The sequence below is a fragment of the Phycodurus eques genome, chromosome 18 (assembly GCF_024500275.1).
Source record: "Phycodurus eques isolate BA_2022a chromosome 18, UOR_Pequ_1.1, whole genome shotgun sequence".
NCBI lineage: Eukaryota > Metazoa > Chordata > Actinopteri > Syngnathiformes > Syngnathidae > Phycodurus > Phycodurus eques.
Window position 1 is genome coordinate 8,313,718 of NC_084542.1, and position 24,863 is coordinate 8,338,580.

The 24,863-nt window shown below is 41.3% G+C and overlaps 1 protein-coding gene across 1 annotated transcript in view; it reads left to right on the forward strand.

Moving 5' to 3' along the window:
• The first annotated feature begins 8,089 nt into the window (after nucleotides 1–8,089).
• myt1la (myelin transcription factor 1-like, a) overlaps nucleotides 8,090–24,863 on the forward strand; it is a 44,861-nt gene continuing 28,087 nt past the window's right edge. The window contains exons 1-5 of the mRNA XM_061704628.1: nucleotides 8,090–8,264; nucleotides 14,330–14,409; nucleotides 14,492–14,546; nucleotides 16,257–16,290; nucleotides 16,911–16,973. Of these exons, the coding sequence (XP_061560612.1) occupies nucleotides 14,492–14,546; nucleotides 16,257–16,290; nucleotides 16,911–16,973 (152 nt within the window). The 5' untranslated portion in view covers nucleotides 8,090–8,264; nucleotides 14,330–14,409. The remainder of the gene's footprint in view (nucleotides 8,265–14,329; nucleotides 14,410–14,491; nucleotides 14,547–16,256; nucleotides 16,291–16,910; nucleotides 16,974–24,863) is intronic.

Sequence of the window (24,863 nt, forward strand, 5' to 3'; positions counted from 1 at the left end):
TCCTCTCTTTATTGTAACCTTACTTTTTTGCTTCCATGTCTCCTTCCCTTATTGTTTCCTTCCATTTTGCCTTCCTTTCTTGCATCGTTGCCTTTCCTGCTTCCTTCCCTTCTTCCTTCCATGTTGACTTCCTTTCCTGTGTCCTTGTTGCCTATTCTCCTTCCTTCATTCCTTCCTTCCGTCCTTGTTTTCTTCATTATTGCGCTGCTCCCTTCCTCTGTTTATGTTCATTGTATGTAAACAAAAATGTTGAATTTTGGTCCTCTCCACTCTGCCCGTCCTTCCCCGGGTTATGTGTCCCGACCCAATGGTATTCCTGCCGGCGAGTGTGATTCTCTGTCAGGGGGCCAGAGGCGAGCCCATCTAAGGGGGTGAGAGCGCTTCTCGCTGGTCGGAGTTCATCTCACTCTGCACGTTCACCTCCTCGCCGGGATCGCCTCGGTAGCAATGCCGCCGCCGTGCTGACATGGAAATGCCGCTGGAGGGAAGGAACAAGCAGAAAGTGGAGGAAGTCAACAACACAGACGCAAAAAGTTTTCCCACATTTTTCGAGAGATGTTCTGTTGAGGTCGACGCTCCCTGCGACTGACTGACACGGTGCGGAGGCTGGGAGCCGGCCGCCGTGTCCTCGGCACCCACGGACACAAAACTTCACTTCTGTATACATTTGCGACAGCCGACATCCACAATCTCACTCTCGAGAGTTTGAGTACATGACTGAGCAGCACTGGACAAAAAACACAGGGGTTAGTTGTGGTGGCCAGATGAGTGACTGCAGTCATGTGACCTCACTGTCAACATCTTGGTTTCCCTCTTGGGCTGGGTCATGTAGCCTTTAAAATAAAATGTCCAATTTAACAACAACAACAACAACAACAACCAAAAAATGGTAACCTGGTTTTGAATTTTAATTCGCTTTAAACAATGTAAGTCACAAAAGAATATCCTCACATTTTGTTATCCTCCTCACAGGCCTCAAATTGTTCCTTTGACACACAAGTGACGAGCAGTTCAAGGTCAGGTATGTTCTTTTTCATAACTTTAATAACATTTGTAAAATGTTCACTCTTTTCACAACGTTTTAGTGAGATGAAATACTGTCAGGGTGACCAACTGATCATCAAAAGCAATGTGATTTTCCAAATGTATCTTAATTCTCCCTAAAAGTGATGCTTGATGCTTAAATCTGTCATTCAAAGATCTGAAAAATTCCACAAATACAATAAACATCTGGCATCTGTGTGTCAATGTTTTGTATTTTTTGCATACCTGCAATCAGACAGGGAAGCCTAATGCATGTTCTGCACTCACTTATTTGTAATCTGCTCACAATAATATCAATAATAATAACTTGGACATATATATCATCTTTCAAGGTAGCCAAAGGGCCTATATACTTGATTAATAGATACTTTATTTATCCCATGAGGGAAAAATTAAGTATTTTAACATGGTTAAATTTGAGGCCACAAAATCGCCTTACGTCATATATACCTTTGTTAAAGTTAAAATTAACATGAGACCTTGATAAGCCTAAAAATGGTTTGATATTCTTAATGCTAACACACAATAGGAAATGCTGAAGACTGACTAATGAATAGCATGGATGTGGTGCCATGATAACCCTTTAGGCAACAGACGTTTGAACACACACAGTGGAGCAACACCGATAATCCGACAATAGTCACAGGCGTACATACTTTATAGCTGCGAAGGATGACTTTCATTACTATGGCTCATTTCTGCGGCTTACCGAGGACTGACCATCTTGATTCGAGGCCGTATATTTGTATTATACTGCCACTTTGTGGGCAGGCCGCACACATGAGAAGGAGCAGCACAAATGTCCATTCAATTGAAGCACCAAAAAAAATGTAGCAAAAACTAAATTCTTTACATTCTATTTAAATGTCACTATGTTTTTGTGAAGTCCAATATCATTGAGTGATATTTTGCTGAATAACATCCATCCATTTTCTGAGCCGCTTCTCCTCACTAGGGTCGCGGGTGTGCTGGAGCCTATTCCAGCTATCATCGGGCAGGAGGCGGGGTACACCCTGGACTGGTTGCCAGCCAATCGCAGGGCACATATAAACAAACAACCATTCGCACTCACATTCACACCTACCGGCAATTTAGAGTTGTCAATTAACCTACCATGCATGTTTTTGGGATGTGGGAGGAAACCGGAGTGCCCGGAGAAAACCCAGGCAAGCACGGCGAGAACATGCAAACTCCACACAGGCGGGGCCGAGGATTGAACCCCGGTCCTCAGAACTGTGAGGCTGACGCTCTAACCAGTCGTCCACCGTGCCGCCACAGGAACGACAATAAAACGCTTTTCCACCGTAAGGCAAAAGGTATTCTATTCAATTCTCTAACAATAACTGCCAATCATATCTAGACAAGATTTCATGATGGCGATTGTAACATGGTGACAACAAAATTGTTTCACCTGCACGTAAACAAAGAATGAATCAAAATGTCAGCTGAACCATGGCAAGAGGGAGATACGATCTTTCAGGAAGTCGCGAGTCTTCTGCTTGGGTCCTCCAGCATCCATCAGGATTCAGTCAGTCGGACCTTAGTTAAGCCTCCGCTTCTTCCACGCGGCCCAGTCCAGTTCACGCTCACACTGCTCATGCGGGGTTTCATTACCATATAAGAAAGTTGACATTTTGGCGCGCTCTGCAAAGCTAGCCCACGGCCATCTTGACATTTGTGAGAAGGTTGAATCCTAACAAGACATTGCAAAATAAGGAAGGACGCCTACTCGCACATTTTACACCACCGGACATTTAAAAGTGTGCATTGAAACTTCGAATTTCTTAATAAAACAATGAAAAATGGAATGTCTGTGGTAGATTGTCACATCTTGTCATGGTAATTCATAAAAGTACAATTTTGGCAACTGGACTCTAAAGACTTCTTCAGTTGCTAGCATCGGGGTCTCTGCCATTAGCATTGAGGTCACGCGGGCTACCGAGCCAACGAGGAGGCCGACAGGTTGCTTCCATGAGCTTTGTTACCGGCATCATTTTTGTTTCCATTAGCATCGCTAATGATGTAACGATGATACTAGCATTAGGGTTGCTACTGTTTGCATTGTTGCTAGCATCATGGTTGGTGCCACTGGCATTGATGCAAACGTTATTGGTGCTACTAGCGTTGTTGCTAGGATCAGGGTTGATGGTTGCTTCTCACTTTTGGGGTCAATGTTGACTTTTTTAAATTTTGTTACGTGATTGTGTTGACTCATGGTGTGGTTGTCTCCTGGTTCGCATGTCATTTTCCACTCTTGTGGCGTTATTGCTTCTCATGACGTCATCTTGACTTTGGTAGCAAAGTTGACTTTTTCGGATCTTATTACGTCGTCAATTTGACTCTCATGGCGTGGTTATGTCTCATGGCTCTCATTACTTGGCGACGGACCAAAGTTATCAAGTGATATCCCTTGGCTAGCGTAGTATTGAGGTGCATTAGATATAAAAAGAGATATTTCCCTGGTGAGTTTGTAGGGGAAAAGTCCAATAAAAGGCTTTATTGCACATTTGTGTTTGTGGACATTTTAGAAAGTTCATTTGTAAACAGAATGAAGGGAAAAATAATGGACTGGCTGCCTGGTACTCGTGTTCTCCGGCTGCATGTGGAGGTCAAAGTTCAGCGTCGGCCGCCCATGCGCCCTGCCGGGGGACCGCACGGCCGCCGCCATCTCACCGCTCTTATCTGCCTCCCGTACGCCCCGCCGCAAGCCGGCACCGGCCCCGCTCTAATTGACTTTCTCCCACTGAGCAAGGCAACACGCTTCAGGCAGCAGCTGCAGAAGGATTTAAAAAAAAAAAAAAAAAAAACACCCACACCTACTCTGTGCTGCAAACACGTCACCATGGCACAAATGTGATTTGGTGGTTTAAGCGGCCGTGAAGCGTGTGAGCATGACGCATCTGTCGGCGGGGAGAGGTGCTCGGAAAGAACCCTCTAAAACGCAGATAAGATTTTTTTACACCAGGCCTGTTTACACAAGTCACGATTAAACTAAAGACAGAGGGTGGTTCTTGTTGTTTACATTGGCGACCAAACTATTGTTTGTCTAATTTTGCCCTGACATTGTCTGTTGACCAGTCTATTGATTATCCATATGTCCTGACGTTGACTGATGACCAGTGCATTTTTGTCCGTATGTGCCCAGTCTGGCAATCAGTCCATTGTTCATCTATATGTTCTCTGCTGTGGACTGGTGGTGACCAGTCTATTAGTTTGTCTGCATGTGCCAGTCCAGGGGATATATTCCTTTGAATGGATGGCGATTAAACTATTTTTGATCCCCAGTCCAATTGTGTCGTGTTAATGTTTTCCGTTAATTATGTCATCTTGTGGCATTATAAAGACACTTAACACCGCCACAAGGAGGCACTATTTTTTCCAACTTTAAATGACACTGGTGATATTTCTGTGCTACAAGTGTGTGTGACGCTAATCCAGATGCTAGCAAAGAATTAGAGTGATTGAGGTTTTAATTTGGCATAACTCGGCGATAATAATGCAATCAGTCTTTTATTTGAACCCTATCTAAGTAGGTCAGCCTCTTCTCTTCAAGCTCACTCTACCCGCCTCTCTCTATCTGCATGTCCTCAGATCACGGCAGGCTGTGGTCACAGGGAAGACTGAGACGGTGAGAGGAAGTCATGTGTGGGGATGTTTGCAGGGAGGAGGAGGAGGCGGAAGATGAAAATGAAGGAAGGAAGAGGCAGATGGATGCAAAGGATAAAGAAGGTAGAGGATTAGGTATGAGGAGTTGGAAGCTGTGGAGGAAGAGGAAGATGGAGGAAGTGGAGGAGAATGATGAGGAAGATGGAGGAGGCCGAAGGAGAAGGAAGGAGGAAGATGTTGATGAGGATGCGGAGTAGATAAAAAGGATAAGGAAGAAAAGGCAGAGGAGGAAGGAGAGAAAGAAGGAAGGATGAAGAGGAGGAGGGACAAGAGTATGAGGAAGAATGAAGAGGAGGAAGGGGGATAAAGGATGAAGAGGAGGAGGAGGATGTTTGAAGGGGAGAAGGACGGTTGGAGAGGTGAAGGAGGTTTAATAGGATAGAAGAAGAGTATGTAGAAGGAAAGAAGAGGAAAAGGAATGATAGAGGATGTAAGGATGAAGAAGAGAACAAAGACGAAACGGAAGAAAGGGGAGAACAATGAAGAAGAGAAGGAAGAAAGAGGCAGAAGGGAACATTAAGAGGAAGGAAAAAAAAAAGAAAATGGTGGCAAGGATGAGAAAATTGGATTTGAGATGTCAAAAATGTTGAAAATATTGGACTGCAGACGTGAAAGAGTCCAGTCATCCTTCAGTGTGGACAAACATGTTGAACACATTTTCGTTCAAAAGGTTTCGGGAGAAAGGGTTCCGTTAATGCAACAAATAGGAGTACTCGTTGATCATGTAAATGCTCAGTGGGATGGAATAAAATACGGCACGGGCCCCCAGGCCTTACTTTGCCCGCCCCTGATAAATACTTATTTTAACAGGTGCTACTTTGCATGCCAAACGTTTTACCAGTCAATGGGGAAGGATTTGTGCACCCGAGAGTGGAAGGGTGTCACGAAATCAAACTACAGAGATGAACGAAACAACTTTGTCATTAACTATATACTATTTGTCCTCCTAATTTCAAAAAGTTACACATATATTTCAAAATATTTTCATCCGAGCAATATTTTCTTTTATTTTCTTTTATTTTTTGTCTCAAGGAAAGTAATGGGGTGACCATCGTGCGTGTGGGGATGCTCCCTAGCACCCTCTATTGACCAATCGTCACTGATATTGTACAATCCCCTCCGAAAGTATTGGATCGGCAAGGTCAATTCCTTTGTTTTTGTTGTATGCTGAAGACATTTGGGTTTCAGATCAAAAGATGAAAATGAGACAAAAGTTCAGAAGTCCAGCTTTTATTTCATATATTTCCATCTAGATGTGTTAAACGACTTGGGACAGAGCGGCTTTTGTTTGAAGCCACCCACTTTTCAAGTGAGCAAAAGTATTGAACAGACATTATTAAATTAACGTAAAGTGAATAACTTTTAATATTTGGTGGAATAACCCTTACTTACAATAAAGACTAGTGAGCCCGTTCCAGAAGCAGCCATGTAAGCCCAAGCCATGACATTTACCTCCACCATGCTTCACAGATGAGCTTGTGTGTTTTGGATCATAAGCAGATCCTTTCTTTCTCCATACTTTTACCTTTCCATCACTTTGGTAGAGGTTAATCTTGGTCTCATCAGTCCATAGAACCTTGTTTCAAAACGTTTGTGGCTCATCTCTGTACTTAGCAAAATTCAATCTGGCTTTCCGATTCTTTTTGCTGATGAGTGGTTTGCATCTAGTGGTACGGCCTGCATATTTCGTCTCTTGAAGGCTTCTTCGTACAGGGGATTGTGATACCTTCACCCCTGCCTTGTGGAGGTTGGCAGTGATGTCACCGACTGTTGTCTTTGGATGTTTCTTCTCAGCGCTCACAATGTTTCTGCCATCAACTGCAAAAGTATTGGGGAGGGAGAAGGAAGAAGGAAGGGGGATAGCCTTGGCCGACCTGTTCGACGTCTGTTGTCCAGCACACCAGTAGTTTATTTCTTTTTCAGGACATTCCAAATTGTTGTATTGGCTATGCCCAATCTTTGTGCAATAGAGTAGCTCTGATTGATTTTCCCTCTTTTCTCAGCTTCAAAATGGTTTGCTTTTCTGCCATAGACAACTCTCCGGTCTTCATGTTTGCTTAACACCAAATGCATTTTTCTCAGGTGAAACCCAAAGCCAGAAACAAGCAATATCTAATGTTTAACCAATCAATCTACAGTAAAAGGCAACGCCTGAGCAACTAGAAACACCCATCAGTCACATGTTCCAATACTTTTGCTCACTTGAAAAATGGGTGGGTTCAAACTAAAGGTGCTCTGTCCTGAGCTGTTCAACACATCTCGATGTAAATACCATGAAATAAAAGCTGGACTTCTAAACTTTTGTCTCATATTCATCTTTTGACCTGAAACCCAAATGTCTCCTGTATACAACAAAAACAAAGAAATTGACTGTGCCGTTCCAATACGTTTGGACGGGACTGTATATAATTTACGTACATTGCATAACTGTCAATTTGACATCCGACACTCATGTCAACTTACTGTATTATTAAAACAAAACAAAACAAACAAAAAAAACACATTCACGTACACGCTCAGCAGCCATATCACTTGGTTCACTGTAATACATGAGCTGTACAGCTGGCAATATTAATCATATTAATGTAATGTTTCTCATATTTGACCAAAACAGGTCAACTACATGTTAAGGCAAGCGTTGTGTTGATTTATTCAGCATGTTGTGCCTTATGCCTTTTTTTTTTTTTTTTAAACTTCATTTTCTTTTGTTTTTGTTCCGTAATTTTATATTTCATTTTAGTATTTTAAACAGCACAAAACGTAGTAAATTTTGTAGTTGGCACATGATTCTTTAGCATTAGAAAGCCTGTTGATTGCCCTGTTAAATGGTGCCACATTTGTAAGGAATATTCTGTATATTTGTGGGATGAGCAGCAGAGCCCTTGAATGAAAAATTTGCCATCTCTTTTCTGCCAGTGCCAAACAATTTATTTTGCTCTTCGGATTAGATGACTGAAGTTTGAAGCTGCGTAGCAAATTGGTGATTTATTGCAGGTCTACCTAGTGAAGTGTCCTGCTCAGCTTCACACTAATGAAATATGTAAAGATTCACGAAAGTAAATCTTGGTCAAACAAAAAGCGGGCAGCAAGTTGTTCTTTGTTCCCAGTGGTAGGCACGTGCACGCCAAAGACATCGCGCACGCGCACAGGCACGGCTCAAAAAAAAAAGAGAGGCGAACGAGTTTGCGTGCTCCCGCTGCGTCATTTGTTTTGCGTGCGCGCGCCCGCCGAAGCGAGAGGAGGATACGGAAGAGCGCGCCAGCCAGGGAGTTCAACCTTCTTCTTCTGCAGTGTCTGAACGTCCCATCTTTCGCCTCCTCCGCCTCCCCCTGCCGTGTCTGTCTGGCTTCCCTCCATCCTCCACCCCTCCTCCCTCCTCCCTCCTTCATCCCTCTTGCCCTCCCTCCCTCCAGTGAAGGCATGGACAGATAGCGCGCGACAAAAGGTAGAGAGCAAGTGGAGAGACACAGAGGAAGTGTGCACACGTTCCGGCTCTGAGGAGCGAGAGGCAGAGGAGAGGAAGAAGAGTCACCGCCTGCATCGTTTCTTTTCTGGTATGTTTTGCTTTTCCTTCGTCATTCCCGAACACGCGCACGCCCCACGGCTCGCCTCCGCACATTGTCAATCCCTGCGCGTGCGTGCGCACGTGTGCGCGCGCGTCCCTGCGTCTTGAGGTGACAGTTGTCGGCGGCGTGCACGCGCCTCCTCGGGGACAATTAATGTTGGCGGCGTTGCGTCGTCCTTTGGAGACACTTGTGCATCTTTTGCCTGCGTGTGCAATGCGACACCTGCATCCTATGGCCGCCGTAATCTGAACATATTCCTGCGCCTGCATGGATTAGTTCCAAAAATTTTTTTAATGTTATTGATTATTTTCTCGTGTCGCCCAAAATGTTTCATTCGTGTGTTATTGTGTCACACACCATAAGTGTTTCTTATCCATGTCAGCTGTGACACTGACCTAAAATCACTAGACACTTCATTAGTTATGCACACAATCTATTAAAAAAACAATCGAAATATTAGGAACACCTCTCCGTGAGGCGCTCTCTGACAGTGTCAATCCAAATTCCGCATTCAAATCAGTTTTGATTTTGTATTGCTCACATTAGCTGGTGTACCTAATTAAGTGACCGTTGAATATGTGAATTCTTGTAGTGTTTTAAGTCTGCTTCATTAGTATTATTAAAATGTTAATGTTAAATAAAAAGGATGTAATGTACTGTACTCATTCAATAAAAGTAAAGTTGGTTATGAAAATGTTAACAGTCGTATTTACTTTAGTTTGCAGTCATAACAAATATGACAATGACAGTAGAACCTACAGTATGCCCAATGCAGGAATGTTGCCATTATTTTAGCATTGGACATTTTATTGTCAATAGGTGCATGATGGAGTTGATGTAGGGGATTTACTGTGCTTGGATTAATCATAATCATGTTCATTTTGACTCAACTTTGGGGTCAGAGGGAATGTTGTTACCAAAATCAATAATCAATCATCCTGAAAAATTAATAAATTCAGTTGAGTTTTTATTAAGTGTAATTTTACCTCATTGACTGGCTACAGTTTTAAGGCATTTTGATGGATCTTTCACCACCGAATATTGTGTTCTGTGACAATGTAAGTACCAAATCTACCAAAAGAAAAAGTAGACCCTCTTCTTTCCCCAGAAAAAGGGTTTCTCGCTTCTGTTCTTTAGTACTTAGGAGCAGAACATGGGTTGGTTTCAACAAAAACACCAGTTTCTGACCAAGAAAAAAAAGCTTTTTTTGTGTGCGAAAAAGAAACATGTCAGTCAGAACAGTGACTTTGATGCTAATATTTTTTTTTTGCTTTTGTGACACCTAAAACTATAAAACAACACAATCAGAATCATCTTTATTTGCCAAGTATGTCCAAAAAACACACAAGGAATTTGTCTCCGGTAGTTGGAGCCGCTCCAGTACGACAACAGACAGTCAATTGACTGACATAAAGACATTGACAAAAAACACTCACTGAGCAATAAAGGGTTGCTAGTTATCTGGTAATGCCGGTACATTTATTTATTTATTTTCACAGTTGCGCAAAAAGATGCAGAGTCCTCTAGCACTTAGAGCAGTTCGAAAGACTAACATTGCAATAGTCCGGTGCAATGACCGTTGTGCAAAGGACGGCGAGACTTCAAGCGAGTAGTGTGATAATCTGGGACAATGTTGATTGTGCGAATGTTGCAGATATTGCAGAAACAAGATTGAGAGTGCTTTTTATGGCAAAATAATCATTTATTCATTCCTACACAACTAAGAAACGTGAGCGACGTTGACTCGCCGCGTGGCTCATCAGTGGCATTTTTACATGGCGCGCGTCATTCATTCCACGAACGGCATCATCTTTTCTCACCATCGTGGCACACACTCTCTGCTACCTACCGCGACACATACGTTGTTTATACCACACATACAGTTGAAACCAGAAGTTTACATAGATTACATAAAAATATATTTGCTAAATGCCAGAAGAATAAGTGGATTTTTTTTGGGACGATTTTTTTTTAAAATTACTTTCTTCAAAGTCAGAAATTGAAAGACATTGTATTTGGTATAATTTCCTTTAAACTGTAGAACGTTTTGGATATCCTTCCACAAGTTTCTCACAGCGGCACGGTGGCCGACTGGTTAGAGCGTCACCCTCACAGTTCTGAGGACCCGGGTTCAATCCCCGGCCCCGCCTGTGTGGTGTTTGCATGTTTTCCCCGTGCCTGCGTGGATTTTCTCCGGGCACTCCGGTTTCCTCCCACCTCCCAAAAGCATGCATGGCAGGTTAATTGAAGACTCTAAATTGCCCGTAGGTGTGAATGTGAGTGCGAATGGTTGCTTGTTTATGTGTGCCCTGCGATTGGCTGGCAACCAGTCCAGGGTGTACCCCGCCTCCTGCCCGATGATAGCTGGTGACAAAACTGGTGTTACTGAACCAAGTTCATAGGCCACCTTCCTCGCATAGGCCTTTTCAGATCAGGTGCGCCCAGGATTTAACTTCCTGGCTGATGTCTTAAAATGTTGCTTCACTATTTCCACATAATGTTCTTTCCTCACGATGCCATCTGTTTTGTGAAGTGCACCAGTCTTTCCTGTAGCAAAACAACCCCCACAACATGAGGCTGCCACCACCTTATTTTAAAGTTGATATGGTTTTCTCAGGCTTGCAAGCCTCCCTCTTTTCCCTCCAAACGTAACGATGCTCAAGCAGTTGCATTTTGAGTTTTCGTCAGACCGCAGGACCGGTTTTTGTGCCTGTATGAATTTGTAATCTGGCTTTTTGATGTTTATACAGTATATCACAAATATGAAACTAATCACGATATATTTCTATCTCAAATGTTCCCTGATATTCTTCACCTTTTGATTTCAATATTATTTTCTTTCAGAAGTTGAACATGACGTGGAACATTATCCAACAGTGTAAGACAAATAAAGCATGTATATATTCATAAACATGTATGATCTGACCACGCAAAAGTTTTGAAGTTTTCCTGTTCCAATTTATGCCCAGGGAGTTTGTAACGAGGGTCCATTAATTTAATCATGCATTTGCATCCCTTATTTCAACTGTGCTCCCTGGTAGCATGTCTTTTGCGATACAATTTGTTTGTTGTTTTCGGATGGAAGAGGTGCGATTTGACATAATTGACAAGAAAGGCCAGAAAAGTTCGGCAGTGTGGTGTTATTTTGGTATTGTAAAGTCTCACAAGAAACAGAGTAGTTTCCCACGTCTGCAGCAGTAGGCTACAAACATTATTTTGACGGACTGTTTAAGCCGGTAAACAGCGACACTGAGATGTCTACAGAGCACGCCGCCTCATCATTGAAGGTCTCTCCGAGCCGCGCTTTTTGTTTGCATCATCACAACATCCTGTGTTTCGGCTTTTTTGTTTCAGCGACAAAAGTCTTTTCGCCGAAAACCAACAATGCACTTTTGGGTTATTTTCGGACGAACATTTTCGGGGGCCGAAAATTCAGTGCATCACTAGTGTTCATGCTTGTGTATAATATTTTTAAACAGATGGACATTCGGGCATTTGGAAATTGCACCCAAGGATGACCCAGACATGTACAAATCAACAATTCTCTTCCTAGTATCAAGTGACCATTCGATTGTTTATCTGTGCTCTGCCATTAATTGGCGAGTGGCAACCTCTTTTGTTTGTCTATATGTGTCCTGACAATGACTGGCGACCAGTTCGATGTTTGTCTATCTTTGCCCTGACATTGACTGGAGACCAATCCATTGTTTGTCCATATGTGCCGTGCGACTGACTGGCGACCAGTCCATTGTTTGTTTATAAGCAGGCGATTGGACTTCGAAATGTTTTATTACTTCGTAGAGAATATTTGCTTTGTTCCAAGATAACACAAATTTATCATTGTGCACGTGTGCCTCTACTGTAACGTGACACATACACACGTAAACACACACACACACACACACACACAGTGTAGAAGATCAGTTTGGTTGTGTTTGTTTTGTTTTATTGATGCGGTGACGCTACTGCACATCAGTGCACGTTTGTTTGCTGGCTTTCAGTCTGTCTGCTGTCATAAGACATAACAACAGTGTGTGCACTGTATTGTGTGCATTTTTGCGCGGGTGTGTGTATTTGAGTGAGCGTGCGTGAGAGTATAGGAGCGCTGCATCAGACTGTAGCAGACAGGCTGTGTGTCAGCCTGAATACTAAACAGTATGAGACTCCTCTTCACACCACAACGCCATATACAGTAGTGCACGCATGCACACGGGCACACGCTAAAGCTTTGTGATTGTAGGCTCTTTTACGGGATGAGATCCCAATTTTAATTTCACAATCTCATATTTTGCACAGTTCAATATTCTTAGAATGTTCGCAAATTGCAATCGCAAATGTAAATTTTTTTTCCTGTTTCAAAAGTATTTAAAGATGTATTCCCACATTTTTACTTTGTTAAAAGATGTTATTTCTTTTCACATTTGAATGCCCTCAAAAATGTTCTTACTTTTTTATAGTTTATGCACTTAAATAGATGCCTACCCACATTTACTTTCATTAAAAAAATTAAAAATTCATAATTTTGTTCACAATTTTATGCACTTGAAAATGTCTTTTTCCTTTTTCTACAATTTCATCCACTTTAAATGTGCTATTCCCAAAATTTTCACATTCAGTGTGCTTTAAAAAAGTATTTTCTAAAACATTTAATCGGCTTAAGAGTTTATTTTTCCTTTGTTTCACATTTTAATTAGCTTAGAGAATTTATTCCCCCCTTAAAATTCAAATTTAAGCACGTTTCTTTTTTGCCAATCTTATGCACCTAAAAATGTTTTTTTTTTAATTCTGAATTTTATGCACTTAAAATTGTATTTTTTATTTTTTCACAAATTTAATGGACATAAAATATTTTTTCCCCTTTGTTTCCACTTTATGTCTATGTTATTACAGTTTTATGCACTTAAATAGTTTATTTGTAATTTTTAAATATTTTTATGTGCGTAAAAATATTTTTCATTTTTTCCACATTCTTTATGTGCTTAGAAAAATGTATTCTTAATTTTCATCACAATTTTATGCACTTAAATTGTATTTTTTTTTTTCACATTCTTTGTGCTTAAGAAATCTATTTTGCTTCCCCTCCCCACCCCCCCCACCCCACTATTTTATGCATTTAAATTTTAAAATTTATTTCACATTCTTAATGTGCTTGAAAAAATGTAATCTTATTTATTTATTTTTTACAATTTAATGCATTAAAAATCTATTTTTTTAATGTTTTTCAAATTCTTTGTGCTTAAAAATTAATTTTAAATTTTTTTGACAATGTTGTGCTTAAACCGTGCATTTTAACATTTTTAAAGCACATTTATGTGCTAAAAATGTTTTTAATTTTTTTCTCACAATTTTATGTGCTTAGCAAATGTATTTTATGTAAAAAAAAAAAAAAACAATGCGCTTAAAAATGTAATTTATTTTTTATTTATTTAAAAAATGTTCGACTTCTTCATGTGCTTAAAATGATTCGTTTTTCTTTCAGAATTGAATGCACTTTAAAATCTATTTTTTTAATTTTTTGCACATTCTTTATGTGCTTTTTTTTTTTAAACCACAATTTCATGCGCTTAACAAATGTAATTTTTCTTTCATTAAAAGATGTTTTGTTCCCCCCCCCCCCCCCCCTTTAAAAATGCTTAAGACCTATCACACACCACATACACTGGAGCATACATGCACATTCCAGCATATGTACACACACACACAGAGTGGTACAGTTTGAGAAGGGGTTGAGGGCTTCCTTCTCACAGGGGATTGGAGGTGGTGGGGTTATTTGATGTTGGCGCGTTGGAGCACGCTCAGCGAAGCGGCGGCCTCGGATGAACTCGCTCGGCCCGGCCGCGCCGTCAACCGGTGAGGCAATTTACATTTGGATTAGAAACGCTGCTGCACTGCAGTGTTCTCCTACTCCTCCTCCTTATTCGTGTTCTTCTGTTTCTGAATCATCTGATGTGATCAGAAGAGCGTCCGGTGGAGAAGTGTGTCATCTCAGCTGGCCGGCAGGTCTCGATAGGGCAACGTTCAAAGCATGTGAAGTGGTTTGTCTTGTTTTGCAGAAGATGAGGGGAACGAGCGAGAAGGAGAAGGTCTGAACGTTTTTGCCATCTGCACTCTGCGCTCAAGCTGGTCCAGCCAGGTACGCTGCTCCTCGTCTTCATCCTCATCATCATCATCATTATCTTCTTCAGTTTCATGTGGTGATGCCATTTCCTGTCCAGATGGAGGTGAATGCAGCAGACAAACGCCATCGAACGAGATCCAAAGGAGCGCGAGGTGTGAACCTTCGCGACACTTTTTGCAGCTTGCCTCCTCTTCTTCGCCCTCATCCACATCCTCCTCCTCTTTTCTGTTTTCTTCTTTCACTGGCTTTTTACTTCTACATTGATGCTCGACTCGTTTTTCAGACATTCTGCTACGTGAATTAGCCTGAGCTCGCTCTGCCTCTTGTCTTCGACCCTTTTGTTTCTTCCTTCTTTATTTTCCACCTCTTCTCACGACATATTGCGCCATCCTCGAGCTGATCCTTTCTCCTTTTTCCTGTCATTTGTACATTCTCTGTCTCCCTTCTCCTCTTTACATCCTGTAACTCATCTCTGTCCTTTTAATTTCCTTCAACTCCTTTTTTCTCCTTTTTTACTTTTTCTTACTCCCTTTTTCCTTTTTACTTCCTCTGTCTCCTTTCTCATTTTGACATCCTCTCAATCCTTATTTCTCCCTCTAATTGCTTATTTCTCCCTTTTACTAACTCCTTTATTCTCCTTTATACTTTCTTTTTCCTCCTTTGTATGTCCTCTAACTCCTTCTTTCTCCTTTTAACATTCTTTCTCCCACCCCCTTTTTCCTTTTATTCCTCTTCATCTTTCTCATTTTGAACTTCTGTGCCCTTTCTCGCTTTTTACATCCTCTAACTCCTTTTAACATTCGCCAGCTTCTGATGTCTCCCACAGCTAACGCCTCTTTTTTTTTTACTTCCTCTAACCGCCTTTTTCTCATTTTTACATCCTCTAGCTCCTACTTCCTCCTTTTTATTTCCTCAGACTTTTTATTTATTGTCCCTCTAATGCCTTCTATCATTTTATTCCTTTCTTCTTTTTGCATCGTATAACTCCTTATTTCTCCTTCCCCTATCTCTTCATTTCTTCTTTTAATGTCCTGTTATGCCTTCTTTCTCCTATTTATTTTCTCTCTAACTCCTTTTTCCTTTTTACATCCTCTCTAACTACTTTCTCATTTTGACTTCCTTAACCCCTTTCTTCATTTTCTACTCCTCCTAGCCTTTCTACCCTTTCCTTCCTTTAACTTCCTCAATTCTCCCTTTTGCTTCCTCTAATTTTACCTCCTCCCAACGCGTTCTTTTGCCTTATTTTACTGCCTCTAGCTCATTTCTCCTTTTTACATCCTCTCTAACTCATTGTTTCGCTCCTTTCCTTCCTCTCTTTCTTTTTTTTACAACATACTTCCCCTAAATCCTTCTTCCCCCTTTTGTACTTCCAATAATGCCTTCTTTCTCTTTTTATTTCCTCCCTGACTCCTTTCCTTACTTGATCTCCTTTCTCCTTTATACTAACCAAACCTCCTTTTTCCCTTTTACTGCCTCTAACTAATTCTCTCTCCCTTTTTACATCCTCTAACTTCTTGTTTCTCCCTTTTCCTTTGTCAAACTCATTTCTCTTTTTCGTCCCCTTTTTTGTTTCTTGAACTTACTTTCTCATGTTTACTTCCCCCTAGACCTTCGTTCTCTCTTTCCTTCTGTTAACTCATTTCTCCTTTTTGCTTCCTCTTGTTTCTTGTTCATACTTCTTGATCCCTTTGAATTGATTCTTGCATATTAGACCCTTCTTGTTCTTGTTTTAGCCCGCGTTGCTTTTTTGTACTTCTTGAGAACAGAACTTGGCATGGTAACTTGTTGCCAACCTACTGTAATTGTGTTCATTCACCGTTATCCCTGTGCGTTTGTTTTTTTTCTTTTTTTGTCGTGTGAAGCCATCGTGGAGGCCGTGACGCAGGAACTATTCAGGTATGTGAAAGTCTGGTTTTTAATTTTGTGTGTGTGTTTGTGTATGTATGATCGCACGTTTGTATGTGTGCATGCGTCATCTCATTAAGTGAAAAAGAAGAATTCATGCAGGCAGATTACACTTGAATCCATTTTCATGCACCTGACTCGAAACTCTGTGTCCTGTCTGACACGTGCATGCACGCACGCACGCACACACACATACACAGTCACTCACACACTTACCGTGATGCAAACAGTGACTCACAGTCGAGTAAATGATGCTCTTGTTCTTCTGCTGGAGGCTACATAAAACGACTAATCTACGCACATGAACGCGCACGCACACGCGCGTACTCATAGAAGTTGGTGTATCATGTTTGTGTGCTCCGCAGTACTTTGTGACGATCCAAATTGTGAGACTTTTCAACTATATAGGCCACCAACAAGTCAGCTTGTAAGTGATTACGATGGCACTTGAAAAAGTTACTTCATTGGGTACATTTGTGAAACCACAATGATGAAAATTGTTATGAATAATTTATTATTGCGATCCTAGTGAGGATAAGTGGTATGGAAAATGGATGGATGGATAAATATGAATAACTCCCTGACATCATGGTCATCGTCTTCCTCCTCAGCTGTCCAACGGCAGGCTGCGACGGTTCCGGCCATGTCAGCGGCAAGTACGCCAGACACCGCAGGTATGACCCACCGACTCAAACAGTATGTGTGTGTGTGTGTGTGTGTGTGTGTGCGTGCGTGCATGCGCGTGCGCATATATATGTTATATATACGCTTATGTACAGTATGTGTCTGAGAGAGGGAGAGTGTGTGTGTGTGTTGCATATGTATGTGTCTAAGAGAGAGTGTGGGAGTGTGTGTGTGTGTGAGTGAGAGTGTGTGTGTGCGTGTATGCGCATATATATGTCCCTGAGAGAGTGTGGGGATGTGTGTGTGTGTGTGTGTGCGTGTGTGTGTGTGCGTGTGTGTGTGTGTGTGTGTGTGCATGCATACAGCTACCTGAGTGCAGTCTGTGACAGTGTGCATCTGAGTATGCGTGTGAAAATGTATGTGTGTGTGCGCGCACTACAAGCGTAGTGGCATTCAGGCCAGCTGTGTCTGCTGTGGCGATCTAATAAGAAGGGCATGATGACCAATAGCTGCCACACTCGCACTGTGAAGGTCACATGTACGCACGAGCCCAACTTTTTATGATGAATATTATTTTTATGTGGAACACCAGACGACCTGCTGCGCTTTCACAATGGGGCGTTTGTATGAGGGGCCGTTAGGAACATTATTCAGGATTAGCTCTCACACTTACTATTCAAATGCTTTCACACACACACACACAAACTACTGAAAGGTTCTCATAAACACTCTCATACAAACGAGTCTTGCTCTCGTTAACACTACTCAAACACTCTCATACACACGAGTCTTGCTCTCATAAGGACTACTCAAACACTCTCATTAACACTACTCAAACACTCTCATTAAGACTACTCAAACACTCTCATACACACGAGTCTTGCTCTCATAAGGACTACTCAAACACTCTCATTAACACTACTCAAACACTCTCATACACACAAGTCTTGCCCTCATAAGGACTACTCGAACACTCTCATTAACACTGCTCAAACACTCATTAAATGCATCAAATGCATTCACGCGAGCACATCAATTACATTCTCGCACACATCACTGGCATTCAAGAGTTCATGTCAGTCATGCTCACACACACGTCAATTATGCTCACACGTGAATAGTGTAATTTTTGTTATTAGGTCGTTCAATTCAAAAAGAGAAATTATAGAGATGAACTGCAACTGCCAAGATTTAAATGTTTTTTTCATGTGATGATGATGTCAATGTGATTGACGTGCTCACATGAACGAATTTGAGTAGTGTTAAAGAGAGTGTTTGAGTAGTCCTTATGAGAGCAAGACTCATGTGTATGAGAGTGTTTGAGTTGTGTTTATGAGAGCCTTTCAGTAGTTTGTGTGTGTGTGTGAAACCATTTGAATAGTAAGTGTGAGAGCTAATCCTGAATAATGTCCTTAACGGCCCCTCATACGGTTTTGCCTCCGTCCTTCAAATAAGAACAATTCTTTCAACTCGTTGCGTGATGTGGAGGTTGTCTTCACATCTGAGCTGGAGTCTATCCTAGCTGACTTTGGGCGAGAGACACGTATACTGCAGACAAGCCGTGCATTGCTCGGCAGTCAGCAACAAGCATGGGAATGAAGCTAACATGTTGCTTTCGAATGAGGGAGGATGAGCCCACACAAGCGAGGGAGAACAGACTTGAACCCAGAACCTCTCGACTGCGAGGCACACGTGCTTACCACGAGGACATTCTCATGATTGATACAATGAGCTTTAAATGATGTTGTCGCGGTTTGAAACTGTCCTATAGGGAGCAGTAGTGAGTCAAGGGAGGAGGGGTGAGGTTCTCTCTTTTCTCTTTTTCTCATTTTTTCTTTTTTCTCGCTCTTTTTCTCTGACTCTTTCGTGCTTTCTTCTTTATTTCTAACTTTATCACTGTTTTCTCCCTCTTTCGTTCTCTCTTATTCTAGTTCGCTCAATCTCTGTTTCTCTATTTTCTTTCTCCCTCTTTCTATTTCTCTCATTTTCTCTCGGTATCTCTCTTTTTCTCTCTTTCTCACTTCTTCCCCCTTTCTCTCTCCCCCTCGTTCTCACTCTCCTCTTTCTTTCGCTCTCTCACTCTTTTACTGGCCCGCTCATTCTTTTTCTCTCTGACTCTATTTCTTTCTTTCTCTCTCTCACTCTTTCTTTTTATTTTTCTCTTTCTATTTTCTCTTTTTCTCTCTCTGCCAATCTCTTTCTCACTTGTTTCTCAGTCTCTTTCTTTTTTCTCTTTTTGCTTTCTCTCTCTCCCTATTTCTTTTTCTTTCTTTTTTCCCCTCAGCCTCTCCTTTTCTCTCTTACTCTTTGCTTTCTCTTTTACGCTCTCTTCCTCTCTACTTTCTCTTTCTTTCTCTCACTCTCTTTTTCTCCCTTACTCTCTCTCCCTCACTGTACCTTTGGCTTCTGCCTGGCTTTACCGCCGCTGCTCTCTGGAGGCGGTCGCCATGGCGACAGGGCCGTGTGCATGCTGCAGTATCAGGACCGGGAGGGATGCAGCCCCCTTTCGCTATGGCAACGGTGAGCCCCGCATTCCGCACCCTCGCCTGGCTGACACCCCTGCCATCTCGTTCCCTCGTCTAACTAACCAGCACACGCGCACCTTTTGGCACTCAATGGTTGCCACGGTGATGAGCGTTGGTACGTGGCGTTGCCGGGGGCGATGATCCCATTCCCCTCTATCATCAGCATACCGACAATGGAATCGTCCTGTCCCACAATAAATTTTCAAGAATCATTATCTTATATTTATCTTTTTGTGAATACAAAATTGCCACCTCTTGCACAATTGCATATTTTTCCCTTTAAAAAAAGAAAAAATCATATTGAAATTAATGGTGACATTTTCCAAATTGAACTCATCCTTCCATATTTCACAACTTATTCAACTGATTCAAACCATTCCAAATTCAAACTGTTAGCTCATTCAGGACATAAGCTTTCACAGTTTGACAATTTTTCAGTATTTCACATTTTCCATGACAAATTTCCTAAATTCTTGGAGACATTTTAGAGATGGACATGACACCAATTCAAACCTTCCCAAACTCATTCCGCACGTTTCTTTTCTCATTCTACATTTTCCATGAAAAATCCCATGGAAATGAATGGACATCTTCAAAATTCCCACTTTTTTAAAGTATTTCATATTTTCCAAGACAGAATTCACAAATGAATGGAGACATTTGGCAAGTGTCCCAAATCCTTCCACATTTCTCGACCGATTCAAACATTTTCAAATTATTTCAGGACATCTTGGAAACTGTTTTTCATGTCCAAAATTCTCACATTTTTTAGTATTTCACATTTTCCAAAACAAAATTCCAAAATTAATGGAGATATTATCCTATACAAATGTACCAAATCTGCCTTTATTTCTCAATCAATTCAAACAATTTCAAACTCCTTCAGGAAACCTTCGCAACTATTATTCACGTTCCCAAATTTCCCACTTTTCCCACAATTCCCATTTTCCAGGAAAAGATCTAATTGAAATAAATTGAGACATTTTCCAGATTTCATTGCTTCCATATTTCCTAACTGATTCAAACCATTCCAATTGCAAACTCTTCAGCTCACTCAGGGCACATCAGAAATTATTTTTCACATTCCCCAAATAACCACATTTTTCATTTCAGTGTTTCACATTTTCCATGGCAAACTCCAAACAATTCCAACTTTAAAATGTGCAGCTCATTTAGGAGTATTTGGCAACTAGTTTTCACATTCCAAAACTTCACCACAATTAAAAATTTTCCATTTTGAAATTCCCAAATGAATGGAGACGTTTTTAAAAAAAGTTCAGTTCATTCAGGACATTCAGCGTATTTGTTGCATTCCAGCGACACGGTGGACGACTGGTTAGAGCGTCAGCCTCACAGTTCTGAGGACCGGGGTTCAATCCCCGGCTCCGCCCGTGTGGAGTTGTTTGCATGTTCTCCCCGTGCCTGCGTGGGTTTTCTCCGGGCACTCCGGTTTCTTCCCACATCCCAAAAAACATGCATTAATTAGAGACTCTAAATTGCCCGTAGGTGTGAATGTGAGTGCAAATGGTTGTTTGTATGTCCTGCGATTGGCTGGCGACCAGTTCAGGGTGTACCCCGCCTCCTGCCCGATGACAGCTGGGATAGGCTCCAGCACGCCCGCGACCCTAGTGAGAAGGGGATCAGAAAACGGATGGATGGATGTTGCTTTCCAAGACTTGCCAATTTTTGCATAATACCAAATTTTCCAGAGGAACATTTCCTAAATAAATTGAGATATTTAGACAGTTTCACATTTATTTCAACAATTTAATTACAGTGATACATTGACTTATAAGTACACAAATTTACACGTTTCTAGTGCCGTGCTGTCACTTGGCCCATTTTTTATTTTTTTTTGCGAGCCAAAATTTTAGTTAGAAGCGATCTGCAGATATGCCACAGTCGCCGATACACTTTCAGACTTTCAGGCTTTATTGAATGGGACAAACAGTCAAACACAAAAGTACTGCATAAGAACACCCGCAAGGAGCTGCTGTATGCCACAACTCACGCCCTGGCACTCACACGCACACAAACACACCCTTAAAGGCACTCATTCAACACAAATACGACAATACATATAATAATTACTAGGGATGTTCGATACCACTTTTTTGTCAGATCGATACCAGTACCAGTATTCACTCTTGAGTACTCACCGGTATGATACCAAGTAGCGGCACGGTGGACGACTGGTTAGAGCGTCAGCCTCACAGTTCTGAGGACCCGGGTTCAATCCCCGGCCCCGCCTGTGTGGAGTTTGCATGTTCTCCCCGTGCCTGCGTGGGTTTTCTCAGGGCACTCCGGTTTCCTCCCACATCCCAAAAAAAACATGCATGGTAGGTTAATTGACGACTCTAAATTGCCCGTAGGTGTGACTGTGAGTGCGAATGGTTGTTTGTTTGTATGTGCCCTGCGATTGGCTGGCAACCAGTTCAGGGTGTTCCCGCCTCCTGCCCGATGATAGCTGGGATAGGCTCCAGCACGCCCGCGGCTCATAAAATGGATGGATGATACCAAGTACCAATACCGCTTGTACTTTTGATACATACAATTTCAATTAACACAATGACATAATTGTGAGCAAAGACCATTCTGTCTTTCTGACGCACATGACGATTCGCTGATGTGTCAACCTGCCGCAGTATAACGCCAATTACTGTTCTGGTGTACTTACTCGATGTCAGATTGTATTGCCTTATGTCTCGGTGGCTGGTATTGGCAGCCTTCACAATTACCCGATACCTGGTACCTGTTTACATTCTCTTTTTTGTTAAAAAAATAAAAATAAATTGTATGTAATATAATGCTGTTTTTGAAAAAACTTAACCAAAGAATAGTGGAATTTGGGGGGGGGGGGGCTTTAACAGATTAGTGGCGTTTTAATGTATTATAATGCAGAGAACTGATTTCAAATATAATTTAATTCAGAACTTGGGCAGCTCTTCAGCATTCACTTGCACTTCCTATAGAAATTACATTCTCGGGTTGGTACTTACTACTTCAGATGATGGCCTCAACATGATAAGGAACGAAATCTAATAAAAGCCACAATGAGGATCTCACACGCACCGGGTGTTCCCCTTCTGTGCACTTCTCAAGGTATAGCAAATAGCTGGTAACCATGGCAACAGAGATGATGCTCTAAACTGGGAAAGCTGCTAAATTGATTTTAAATACTACACTGAGCATTGTTGGTGTTTGTTTGTGTGTGTAGCCCCAAGCTATATTGAATGCTACATTTGCATGTAGCATCCCTGACTCAATAGTCAGACTGTGTTTGTTTTGTATTGACATACCAGCATAGCAAAATGCTAACGACGCCATCGCTTCAAAACAACACATGATCCAATTCCATAAAAACGAATCAGTCACAGCAACATTGCATGTGTAATCCATCACCATCACACACACATGCACACACACTCCACCTAATTACCATGCACAGTGGCTCACCCTTGCAGCATTCCCTTGTTTCTGATCTGCTTTAATTACTGATGGAATTTTAATTGGCGGGAGACCATGAGGTGGCCAAGGTCACAGAAATGCCTGCGCACACCCACACATACACGCACACACATAAACACACACACACACACTGCAGTTTCTTTGTCTCTGTTAATTTTCCTATCCACGAAAAATTGAGATTTCCAGTATGGCAGATGTTTGTACAACCCCAATTCCAGTGAAGTTGGGACGTGGTGTTAAACATTTTCGAATCATGTTCAACCTATATTTAATTGAATCCACAACAAAGACAATATATTTAATGTTAAAACTGGTGAACTCTATTGTTTTTAGCAAATATTCATTAACTTAGAATTGTATAGCTGCAACACGTTCCAAAAAAGGTGGGACAGGGTTAGGTTTACCACTGTGTTACATCACCTTTTCTTTTAACAACGTTCAATAAACATTTGGGAACTGAATTGTTGAAGCTTTGTAGGTGGAATTCTTTCCCATTCTTGCTTGTTGTACAGCTTCAGATGTTCAACAGTCCGGGGTCTTCGTTGTCGTGTTTTACGACATTTTACTCTTGCAGCTATTAAATTCTAAGTTAATGATTATTTGCTCAAAACAAAAATGTTTATCAGTTTGAACATTAAATATCTTGTCTTTGTAGTGTATTCAATTAAATATAGGTTGAACATGATTTGCAAATCATTGTATTCTGTTTTTATTTCGGTTTAACACAGCGTCCCAACTTCATTGGAATTGGGGTTGTACAAACTCAGTGGCCACTTCATTAGGTACACCCACAATAAATGAGATCCCTCCCCCGAAAAAGCTACTGGGTAGGCCAGAATTCATGAGGCACTTGTTAATGCTATTTCTGAATATGTATGTTGTTTAATGTACTATTTCTTCACATGCTTACAAGCTTGTTTTATTATTATTATTATTGTTCAGAATTTGAATACCCATCACACATGCTTTCCTAAGTTTGGAGAAATGTGTCCCATGTGGTAGATTGTTTGCTAAAAACAGACACTGTAATCGAGTTATGAATTAAATACATCCACGCGTGCTTACGAGATTTTGTTTATGAATTTCTATCTCTATATTTTCTGTTAGTAAATTTATCTACAGTCAAGTGCATCATAAATACTGCCCCCCAGCAACAATACTGATTGTGGTTGTTTCCCGTGCTGTTCCGAAGGTTGTGGTTGCCTTGTTGAAAGTGAAAATCAAACATGCACATTATTATTATTATCGTCTTTTTTAAAAATGTTTTTAATGGCCCAAAAGGCACAGAGGAAACGTTACCTCCCATTCGCATTTGCATCCCAAACGGCTAAGAAGCTCTTTCATATGGAAATGGTATAATTGATTTGCTAAAATCCACATTAGCGCCAGCTATAATTGCACTACCTGTTTTGGAGCAATTAAAGCTGAATTTTCCCATCACTTAATGACTATTATGGGATTTGTGCAATTGAGGCCCTGCTTGAAAAAAGTACCGTTATTATTTATTTACATTTTTTTGGAGAGGTTTGCTTCTTCTACTTAGTAGTTGAAAGGATGTCCTCGCTGACATGTACTGCTTCCACTAACAACATGGCTGGTAACAGAGTGGAGCTCGTTTACAAACGCACTCAGTTTTACCAACTTAGCATTTGGTGTACGCTATATTTAGTGACTTTTCCGACCCCTGTCGCGACAACCTTTCGAAAATTAGACTAGTGACTTTAGCCTCACGCATTATACCTTACATTGCGATATCGTTGCCCCAAATCACCACAAAATCAGTTTCAATCGCAAATGTAACAAGCTACAAATCGCTAGTTTATGACACTGTAATTGATTAAAATGACCCCAGCACGTTGCAAGTGTCAGCCAACCACATAAAAGTCTGCACTCATTCTGACCCACTAAACAAACAAAAAGCCTTTAATACTTCACAAAAGCAAATGA